Source organism: Sinocyclocheilus rhinocerous, unplaced genomic scaffold (assembly GCF_001515625.1).
Source record: "Sinocyclocheilus rhinocerous isolate Xijiao unplaced genomic scaffold, SAMN03320098_v1.1 scaffold72, whole genome shotgun sequence".
NCBI classification, from domain to species: domain Eukaryota; kingdom Metazoa; phylum Chordata; class Actinopteri; order Cypriniformes; family Cyprinidae; genus Sinocyclocheilus; species Sinocyclocheilus rhinocerous.
This window is the reverse complement of record NW_015628351.1, coordinates 1,583,645-1,595,597: the sequence shown is the minus strand read 5'-3', so window position 1 is coordinate 1,595,597 and position 11,953 is coordinate 1,583,645. Positions and strand designations below refer to the sequence as shown.

General features: G+C 37.5%; 1 protein-coding gene across 1 annotated transcript in view; it reads left to right on the top strand.

Annotated features, from left to right (window-relative positions):
* The window catches only part of LOC107737670 (agrin-like), a 283,048-nt gene that overhangs the window by 148,522 nt on the left and 122,573 nt on the right, over positions 1 to 11,953 (top strand). The window contains exon 4 of the mRNA XM_016549260.1: positions 8,281 to 8,496. Coding sequence (XP_016404746.1) covers positions 8,281 to 8,496 — 216 coding nt within the window. The remainder of the gene's footprint in view (positions 1 to 8,280; positions 8,497 to 11,953) is intronic.

Genomic DNA, 11,953 nt, shown 5'->3' with positions numbered 1-11,953 from the left:
AGTTTCCTGTGAGGGGTAGGTTTAGGGGTAGAGTTGGTGTAGAGCAATAGAATATACGGTCTGTAAAATATAAAAACCATTAAGGTCCCGGGATGTCCCCACTTTTCACAAAAACAAACCTGTGTGTGTGTGTGTGAGACACCACTGCAAAGGTAATCTAAATGTAAAAATGGGCAGAAATGAGCATAAACCAGACTTTTGACTACTCACTACAATCTATTCTGATTAAAAACTGCCCACTTACTGTCTGACATATGAACCAACTAACCATTTTATCTTGTTTTTATGTGTCGTTTAGGGACAGGTGTGTATGATTCTGGTTTGAAAATATCTAGATTACTTGCTAACCTTTGGAGTGTTTATTCTTTAAGAAAAAGGGCCTTCCATCTATATCCTTGACCACCCTGTCATCATAGATTTAGCTGTCCTGGGCTACAGTGCCCTTTGGTAGTCCAGTGGGCTCTCCTTCCTAAAAGTGGTTGCCATAAACATGCCTGAAGAAAAACAAAGTCACATTTCGGTGTATCTTCTTTTCATGTATAGCACTTCTTCATTCTGGCTCTTTTCTCTGTCCCTTGCCCTTTGTCTGTGATGTGTGGGAGTTTTAACCAAGAGTCGACGCTGGTAAATAAGTTCAGCGAGGTTTAAGCCGGGGTCAAGGCCCCGAGCTGGCGGGAATGAGCACAGAGAGAGAGAGGAATTGATTGGGCTTTTATATGTGGAAATTGAGAAAATAGAGGGTGTCTTTGGCGTGACCTGCCTTTGCCCAGTGTACTATCTATAGCTACAGAGAAAAAAAAAAACACCAGCTTTTATATTTGTTTTTCTTTTTTCCGACCCTTCATTTTAGTTTTTAATAAAACGTAATGAAATGGAAGGACATGGAGGAAGAGGGTGAAAGTGGACAAAATAAACAGAGTGAGAGGGAAGCAGAGCTAAGGAAAAAAAAGTCTTAAACCAGTCTAAGAAGTTTTGATGGTCTCCCACATTGGTCTGGTTTGCTGGTTTTAGAGGAACTTTAGAGTCTCTTCAGCTGGACAGTCTGCAAAGACCAGCAAAGCCAGCTGAACACCAGATAGCCAGGTTGGGAGACCAGCTGGACTAACTTAAGCCAGTTTCAGGCATGTTAGGAGACCAGTTATACCTCCTTAAACCAGTTTTGTGCAGGTTAGAAGAGCTTGACCAGGCTGGGGGACCAAATAGACCATTTTAAACCATCTTTGGAGATCAGTTATACTTGCTTAAACCAGCTTTATGTAAGCTAGGAGATCTTGACCCGAATTGGAGATCATTTAGACCAGTTTAAACAGCTTTAGACATGCTGGGAGACCAGACTTGCTTAAACCAGTTTTGGCCAGTTGGGAGGTCAATTAAACCATCTTTTACCAACTTTATGCAGGCTAAACGGTTATTTGCTCAAACCAACTTAGGAGACCAGATATACCAGATTAAATAAGATTTGGGGATGGGGGACCAATTAAAACGCCTTAAACCAGCGGAATGGTTGAACATGCTTACACAATTTCAGGCAGGATCATTTGTAACATCTTAAACCAGCTTTGTGGAAACTAGGAGAACTTAACCAGAATTGGAGACCAATTAGACCATTACAAACCATTTTTGGGTAGGCTGGGAGACTATACCTTCGTAAACCAGCTTTGTGGATGCTAGGAGATCTTGACAGGAAGGGAGATCAGTTAGACTGGTTTAAAACAGCTTTTGGCATGCTGGGAGGCCAGTTAGACTTGCATAAACCAGTTTTGGTCTGTTGTGAGGTCAATTATATCATCTTTCACCAGCTTTATGCAAGCTGGGTAAACAGTTATTTGCTTAAACCAATTTAGGAGACCAGATATACCAGATTAAATAAGCGTTGTGTATAGGCTTGACCAGAATGGGAGACCAATTAAACCAGGAGAATGGGAGACCAACTGGGCATGCTTAAACCATTTTCAGGCAGGATCAAAATGGTAGACCAGGTTGAACCATCTTTGGGTAGACTTTGAGACCAGTTAGACTTGTTTAAACTAGCTTCAGGTTGGTTAAGAGACCAGTTATAACAGCTTAAACTAGAATCAGTGCTGTGTGCAATAAGTGCTGTGTGCAATCAGTGCAATGGCTGATGGGATATGTAGTCCGGGGTGATATGCAACAGTGTGTAGTGCGAGAGTCAATGAAAATGGAAAGGGTGACCTCTGATGGCTAGCAGACGGAAGTTCATGGACCGGATACGTAACACTAGCTTTGTGCAGGCTAAGAGAGCTTGACTAGATTAGGAGAACACTTAGGCTAGACAATCTTTGGACAAGCTGTAAGGGCAGTTAGACTAATTTCCACCAGAAAACAGTCTGAGGAGTTTAGATTGCAGAAAACTTAAGTCCTTAGTTCCGAACTTGCACATATACTCTCACACAGTGAATATCTGCTGAAACTCCAGTCAAATAACTTCTGTTTATAACTGCAGTGCAGAGTAGTCGATAACTTTATCAGACAGTAAACACTGAGAAATCTGTATAGGAAGCCTCTGGGATTTACGTACAACCTGTTATACTGAAGTCTGCTTATTCTACTAGACACCAATCGCTCGCTCTCTTAGTCTGTTTTTGTTATTGTAGAGCAAAACTGGTGCTGTGTTTGCCTCACCGTGAGTCAGTGGTCAAAGTCTCCAGAGTCTTTCTCCATTACTCATGCACAGAGCAGAGGTGTATCACACATACCCCTGGTGGACTTGTTATAAATGAGATTTTTAGAATAATATCTCAGAAAATGGATGTCTCCCAGGAGATGAACGTGTCCTCACTGACACAAACAGGCCATTATTCCTCAGCCATTTATTTAGCAACCCAATAATGTGTTTTAATATGTGTTTTAGTATCACTTTTTGTCTTATGTACCTCCACTGGACCATCATTTAGCATTAACATTAATATTATTAAAGTGAAATGATTACAGTGACTCAGTTTTAAACTAAAAACAACCAATAATGGATCTCTTCCTTTCAAACCGAAGCAGTTTAACAAAACACAAAACCGACATTTTACGCAATGAGCAAGAGACATTTATTATTGTATTTTATAGAACTACAGTATTATAGTATAGATAACTACTTTATATATAGATTCACTATGCAGTTTCCAATTTAAGTTAATTCATAAAAAATCTGATCCGGAAAGCACAAATATACTGTATCTGAAGCCTTGAGCTTCCATTCGCACAACTTAACGCACATCTACAGGTACATCTCAAAAAATTAGAATATCATGAAAAAGGTCAATATTCTTTGTCACTCATTTCAGAAAGTGAAACCCATATATTATATAGATTCATTACACATAGAGTGAAATATTTCAAGCCTTTATTTCTGTGACACCATGACTTTCCAATATTGAACTTTTTCACAATATTCTAATTTTCTGAGACACTGAATTTTGGGTTTTCATTATCTGTAAGCCATAATCATCAAAATTTCAAGAAATAAAGGCTTGAAATATTTCACTCTGTGAGTAATGAATCTGTATAATATATGGGTTTCATTTCTGAAATGAGTGACAAAAAATATTGACCTTTTTCATGATATTCTAATTTTTTGAGATGTACCTGTATATGTGCGAATGAGGCCCATTGTAAAACCAACAACGTCTTTTTCCCATTGATTCGAGGGCTGTTGTCATGGTAACATGTTCCAGCTCTCATGGCTGTGGCACCACATGGCTGGAAAATGAGCGTGAATCTCAAAACGCCTAGGCTGACATCATGGCAGAAAGGTGCAGCCACAGGAAGACTCTGCTTGCACTTCTACATAACGCAGGTTGCAAAAGACATGGGTACCTAACGCATATATAATGAGCAATATGTGCCGAAGGACTAGCAGGTTTTCACTTCACAGAATGCGTAATTGCCACAATTTCTGCCACTCAGAACTAGAGATGCTTCAATAATCAAATTCTGCCGGTTAATGATAAGCCGATATTTCTTTTTATAGCTAATAACTGATAAATTGGTGATAGTAAAATTCTATACTGTTTTGTCTAAATAATATAAAATAAAACTCTAAAATCTAGAATCAATCAATGCTACAAGTGAAGTTAGGCATTATAACATATATAATATATAGTATGAAAAATAGATTCTAATTCTAAAAAAATGTCTAATTGTTTTAATTAAAGTTCTGTAAATGAATTTGATGGAAATACTATTATGTGGGCTCACTAAATAATCAGAAAGATGGGAATTGTTTTCCAACAACTTTTCCAACTTTTTTCAGGATTATTTGGTGAATAAAACGTTAAAAAGAACACCATTTATTTAAAATAGAAATCTTTTGTAAGTCATTATTTGGGGTCAGTATTTTTTTTTTTTTTTTTTTTTTTAAGAAAATAATATATTTTTTTCTTTTCTTCAGCAAGGATGTGTTAAATATGATAAAAAGTGATAGTAAAGACTTAGAGAGATTTATTTTGAACGGCAGTGTGTGTGTGTGTGTGTGTGTGTGTGTGACACCACAGCGAAGGTAATCTAAATGTAAAAATGGGCGGAAATGAGCATAAACTTATTTTCAGTATACTGCTGTATAGTGTATATACAAAAACGATTTACATTAAAGATTTTTTTACTTACGTATTGTGTTATTTTTAGTTAGGACAAAAGCCTGGATGGAGCATTTGTGTAGATTTTGGCTGCTTGTTCAGTGTGCTACAAATAAAAGAGTACTTAATATGAGTTTCAACAAAGGCGCAGGTGGTGCAGCGCGAATCGAGCACTTGACGTGAAGTCATGCGGAATGTGAAATGATTAAATGATTGATAAACTACACATATGGATGAAAACCTGTGTGGTCTGTCTCACTGGAGAATCGCATGCTGTGGAAAAGCTTTACTCTCAATGATGGAATGGACTTCAAATTCCCTCCCCCCTTTCAAAAAGCGTTAAGTAGTAGATGTTTCACATGCATATGCATTATTAAAACGTGAATATGCATCGCTTCGACACTCAGCACCTGTCACGCTCACAGCCTTTATTTAGTATGGTTGTGTGCGGCAGTGTAGTGTGTTTCTCTAGGGCTCAGAGTCACACACCGTTCAGGCGCTGACCCTAGATCCAGGTGGTCTAGTCTATTATTACATCTATATTTGATAATTCTCAACAGCCACTAGGTTTAAACGCTTGATTTCTCTGTGCAAAGCACACAGTCCACAGCCATTGATACAGGGATTGTGGGGAAATGAGAGTCACTGTGAGTCAACACTGACTTCTTATTTGTGGCTGTTAATATCTACACGATTAAAAGTGTTTGCATCTAAAGTTTCTAATTGCTTTAATTAAAGATCTGTAAATTAATGAATTTGATGGAAATACTATTATGTGGGGCTCACATAATAATCAGAAAGATGGGAATCGTTTTGCAAAACGATTTTGGAGGTGTAATATTGGTGTACGGTATATAACACTACCATAATGGTTTTCAGCCAATAAAATATATTTTATTATTGCGATTTAAAATAACGTTTTCTATTTTAATATACTTTCAAATGTAATTTATTCCTGTGATGCAATGCTGTCTTCAGTGTCACATGATTCTTCAGAAGTCATTCTAATATGCTGATTTATTATCAGTGTTGGAAATGGTTGAGCTTCTTATTTTATTTATTTATTTATTTATTTGGATATTTTTTCAGGATTCTTTGATGAATAAAAAGTAAAAAAAAAAAAAAGAACAGCATTTATTTAAAATGGAACTCTTTTGTAACAATATACGCTACTTAAAGGTTTGGGGTCAGTCAATTTTTTCCTTCCTTTTTAAAAAAAGAAAATAATACTTTTCTTCAGCAAGTATGTGCAAGTGATAGTAAAGACTTATATTGTTAGAAAAGATTTGTTTTGAACAGCAGTGTGTATATACACAATATATAGTATGCATAGTATGGATTTTTAATGTTGGCAGTTATCGGACATAACATTAAAGCATGTATCTGACTGTACTGACCAGAATTTTAATATTACAACATTCCTAAAGTATATATTCCTATAAGTTTATATTACATATATATATATATTCATAAGTTTCTATTTAATTCTCTGGCTGTCCATTTTTGCCTGACGAATATAGATTTTTGTGCAAATTGTAAAAGGTTAAGTGGTTTACAATAATTATAATGATTTGATTATAGCATTATTACTTAAGGAACAAAATTACATAACGATTGAGAAAACAAATTGCCTTATTTTCTGCTCTTTCTTTTCAGTTTTTTCTTGATTTCTTCTGAACATTAATTTATACAGTGTAAGATAATAGGAATAACACCAGCCTCTTTAATTAGTCTCTAGATACGTGACTGAAGAGCGCGCCTCCAGGAAGTGCCGTCCTTTGCAGCCCAGTCCCACCGAGATCCGCAGGCTTTCACAGAGTCTCTATGACTGTGTCCTCAAGTTGTTGGTTTTAACCTGATTTACTCAGAATCAACAAAGGGCCTGGCCGCCACAGCGCTGCGATGAATCTCAAACAGGCACAGAGGTGACAAGCACTGTGTAAGGAGACAACAGTGGGCAGGTGTGCATGTCAGATTGACAGCGGAGTTTAAATGCAACTCTCCTCACGCCTCAAGCTCATGTGTGCACGCTCACGTTCCACATGTGTGATTCTGTGTAGGTAGCTGCTAGTCACTGATAAAAAAGAAAAAAAGCCCATTTCGTTTACCTGATGGCTGTCAATCAGTTTGTGGCAGCTCCATAGTGGACCCTGCCTGGGGGAATTATGGAAGTTTGTGTTTTGATGGCAGTTGTGAGACAGGAAAGCAATAGAACGAAACCGTCTCAGAGGAGTTAACACAGATGCTCACCTGTCAGTATCAGAAACGAGGGAAAGTTGTGTGTACGTGTGTGTGTTTTATGTGTTTGTGTGTTCTTGTATGAAGTGAAGTCAGTGATCAGGAACAGCTAGACAGATCCTGGAGCATTTCGAGTGGTCATGCCACCCTGTCTGGACCTGTTCTGGTAGTCCGTGATAAGAAAAAGTGAAAGAGCAAGTGTGTGTGTGTGTGTGTGTGCGTGTTTTAAAGATCAGTCATCAAAGACCAGGTCTTCTCAGCATAGACTTGTGCTTGCTTTGATTTAGAATAAGAAAATAACTAATGCTGTATATCTCCTTAGATCCCAAAAATGAAAATTCTGTAATATACTGGAAATCATTTATTTGCACACACATACACGTATATATATACATGTGTGTGTGTGTGTGTGTGTGTATATATATATATATATATGCCGTACATTACGGGAGTGATGGCAAATTTGTCATCCTTTTCTCTTCTGACCAATGTAATCAATCTCTCAATATTTATTATTTTTTTGGAAAGTCATAGAAACTATATTGTGGATTTTTGTGGATTGGGGCAAATGGGAAGGCAAAATTATATTTGTCATTTCTATTCACCACTATAGAGGTTTAGCCAACTATGACGACTTCCAGTTCTGAGAATCCCAGAAAATATGAAAATGGTCTCTGAACAAGGACTAGTGCTTCAAAATGAACATATAAGCACAATGAAAGTATTATAAATGTGGTCCATACAACTCATGCTCTATATTCTATATATAGTCGTTTGAAATAATATAATAGTGTGAGAAACAGACTGAAATTTCTGAACTCAAGATCATGATCAGTCTGATTTGTGATCGAATCATTCAAACTGATTCATTGAAACGTTTTGACTCAAAAGAATGATTTGTTTACTAATTGGACATCGAAGCTTCTCTCATGAACTCTAATTAATGTTCCAAGGAAAACTAGAGAGGAGGTCAATACTTTCAGTATATAATGAGTCAAATTCTAATCTGTTTATATGGCTTCAGAAGACTTGAGTGGTATGGACCACATTTATTATGCTTTTGTGTCCTTTTTGAAGTTTGAAAACTTACATTCTGTGTTCCACAAAAGAATGTCATGCAGGTATAGAATGTTAAATTATGTCAATTTTCGTTTTTGAATGAACTGTCTAAAACCAGGTCCTCCTAGCAGAGTGCTTGTGTTGAGACAGTGCTTTCATTGATTCAGAAAAAGAAAGCATCGATAATAATGTCGTGACTCGTACGTCTCTTCAGACAGGAGCTCGAAAGGTCATGTGTTAACTAAAAGAGTTTTTAAACTGAGTGCTGGTTTGCATGAGTTATTTTACAAGGGTCTTTTGTTTCCGCCCTCATATGACTGTAGTCTTCTAGAACGCTGCACTTGTCACGTGATTGTGGCTTTCTAAAATTGATTCTTATGTCTGTGTCTCTTTATAGGTTGCAGAGGAAAGCTGTGTGGATTTGGAGCGGTGTGTGAGAGAGACCCGACTGACCCCTCTAAAGGAGAGTGTGTTTGTAAGAAGATTGTATGCACGTCTGTGGTGGCGCCGGTGTGCGGATCTGACTCCTCTACCTATTCCAATGAGTGTGAGCTGGAGAAGGCCCAGTGCAATACACAGAGACGCATCAAGGTGATGCGCAAAGGCCCCTGTGGTGAGTCTAGTCACATGCAAAACCCTCTATCTATACTTGTGAGGACCGCCTGACTTTTATTCTTAAATTAAAGGGAAAATTCACAAAAAATCATCCTTGTGTCAAACTCTCTTTTTCACTGTGGAACACAAAAGAGTTTTCTCTTACAGTGCATTTAAACAGTGAAACTGTATTTTTCTTACACCAGAAGTTTTTTTTTATGCCAAGGACCCCTAAATGTGATGAGGACAGCCTTCGTCATATGTAAAGGCAGCCATACATTTTTATACATAAACATTATATACTGTGTAAGAAAAATTGTAAGCATGATATTATAAAGACAACATGTTGTTTGTAAAATTAATAATTCAATCAAATAAAATTTAGCACATTCTTTTTGTCAATGAATGTGCTAAAGCAAAAATTAAAATATTAATTAGCAAAAAAGGTACATTAGTCTGTTTCTGGATGAAAAACATTTCGAATTCAATTTAAATAAAAATATTTAAAATATAAATATTCAACCTGAATTAAAAAAAAAAATTACTGTGAATTGCAAGAAAAGTTATATTTATTTATTTACTTATTTATTGAGAACTTAGAACACTTTTGGTCATTTATTATTTATTAGTTGGCTCTTTTTAAGTTTTAGTTAGACTAATTTGGAGCATCCTTAAAAGTTGCATTTACTACATGACAGGGTCAAGTGAGATATTATATTAACACCCTTAAACTTGCTCAAACTTTTTTTTTTTTTCAAATTCAAGCTTATTTGATGCATGCCAAAAACAATAATTATCCCTATTTTATGACAAGTTTCCATATTCATGAATCCCCACTTGGATAGATGGTCTATGGAGTGGAGAATATGAGTTTTGTGTTTTCTATACTGTTCATCATGTATATTCCAATTAGTTTCATTCCACGAATGATAACTAATATGTGAAATGTGGCTCGTCATTAAGCGAGGCTCTGTGGCAGTGGGCCTGGCCAGCGTGAGCCATAATTACGTGATTTGGTGGAACATGCCGTACAAAGCCTTCAAAGAGCACTAATTAGCCACCTCACATGCTGTCTAGCAGGAAATGATCAGTCCAGGGGAATGAGAGCTCCAGCTTACCTGTGAAATCCAGCCTCCATTGAGAAGCGCATTAAAGATCACACTATCCCGGTGTGTTAATGTAGTTGAAGTTCGGCTCCATGCTATTCAGCGCTGGCTCCGCAGCAGGGCTTTAATGGGCAGTAGCCTCCCTGCTATTGCGCTAATGAAATTGACAGTGTGGCTATCAGGGGTCATATTGCTCAAGTGGGATCAGTGGCCATAGATAACGGACGGTTCAGTGTTTCTCCTGGGCAGAAAGGTTGAGATGGGAGATGAGAGTCAGGTTAGCAGCCGAGATCTACTTCGGTGGTATCCAAAATTAACCCTTGGCTATTTTTTTTTGGTAATAAATTTGCAATATTTTTAGATTACATACAGTGGTGGCCAAAATTATTAGAACACTAGTATTTGATTGTTGAATCAAATGTTGATTTAATTTAGTTAATAGAAGTTATTTGATAAAGAAAGTCTATTTATGACATTATTTTTGACAGCACCCTCATTTTACAGCATTTTTACACAAGTGCCTAAAACTTTTAACAGTATTGTAGCTTTGCAGGAAGGTCTCTTAAAGCATCTTGGAGACGTTGCCACAGTTCTTCTGGATTTAGTCTGTCTCAGTTTGTTCTGTTTCTTCATGTCATTCCAGACAGACTGGATGATGAAGAGATCAGATCTCTGTGTGGAACACTGGCTGTTGTCAGACTCCTTTTGCAAACAGAAATCTCACTGGAATATTACAGTTAATGGCAAAATGAATGTTTGGAATTATAAACTGATATTTCCTACTGACACACTACTGCAAAAGATAGAAATAACTGACTTAAAATAATTTTTTTAGCTGGTGAAAATACTAGTGTTCTAATAATTTTGGCCACCCCGTAATAGTAAATCTTATTCTAAATATTTTATAACAGTAAATATAAAAGTTTAATATTTTAGAAAAGTCTGTATGCTCACCAAAGCTGCATTTATTTAATCAAAAATAATGGCAAAAATGATTTTTTTCTTTACCCCTGTCTACAGTGTCCCATGATCCTTCAGAAACCATTCTAATGTGCTGATTTGCTGCTCAAGAAACATTTCTTATAATCAGTGTCAATGTTGAAAATGGCTATGCTGATTAATAATTATTTGGAAACTGAATCAAAAGTGGCCAAAAGAAACATGTTTATAGCTGATTAGGTTTTTTTCAGTTCACACTGCATTGGCAGGGGTGGCAAAGGGTTAATTCGCACCATTCGTTCAGTATGGGCATGGGATAAGAGGTGATACAGAAGAAGAACTACAGAGAGGTGCCCTGCTTCTAAAGATGAGCAGGGGAGCGTGGGTGCTTTGATAATATAGAACTCCGGTGGGTAAACAGAGTCTCCAGCTGTTTGTGTGAGTGAGTGAGTGAGTCAGTCATTCAGAGTCAGCGAGCGGAGGAAAGAAGTGGAGTGTGTGCGGAGCTCATTTCAGGCGGGCCGTATGCTGGAACTCGTCTGGATTGGCAGCGGCGCAGCAGAGCATTGGGCCAGAGCGATTGATCAATGAAATTATTGATCATATGTGTGCAGAGCACGTCTGGAATTACTGTGATTGCCAGGAGCGCTCTCTTTTCTCACTCTGTCTTTTTTTACACATTAACGTCTCTTCACCTCCAGCCTGACTCGGCTGATGAAAACCGCTTTTGAGTACCCACAGCACGGAGGAGGTCAAATCTGTGCATCAAATATTCACTCCCTAAACCAGGCCTACAACTTAAACTAGCCGCAGAGACTGAAACTGTCGGCTTCTGTTGTCTAAATGAGGTTATTCTGCTGTACAGAAGAGCGGGGGAGGAAAAGCCTTAACCTCAGGGTATCATGGGAAGCTGCTTAATGGAGGAATCAATATGTTTGTCCCGTTATTGACGGCTGAAACTGTGTTCCTTCACTTGGGAAGTATGGCTCATTTCTCTCAGATCCTTTACCTGCTATAACTCCAGGTGTTGATACTATTGGACACATATGGGCCGTTTTTCTCCCTTGGTTGCTTCTCACACTCTCCGTCAACCGATTCTCACGTCATGGCGTGCTACATGTGTGTTTTACTGTCCTTTAATAATGTCAAAGCTGACGTTCATCCAAGCACGTAACAGTTGCAGCAGCAGCCATGAGAGACTGTTGATTTATGATCTTTCAGCAAACACATCTTAGTCAATATGAAAGCAACTCTCTGAGTTTACCCCGAGGCTAAGTAGCATAGGGATATACTGTTTGAACGCGTCATAGTAGTGATCCATCTCAGAAAAAGACACAATGTGTTCAAAGAAATGATTGATTAATAATGCTTGGATGTATATGTGTGTGTGTATGTGTGTGTGTGTGTATATATATATATATATATATGTGT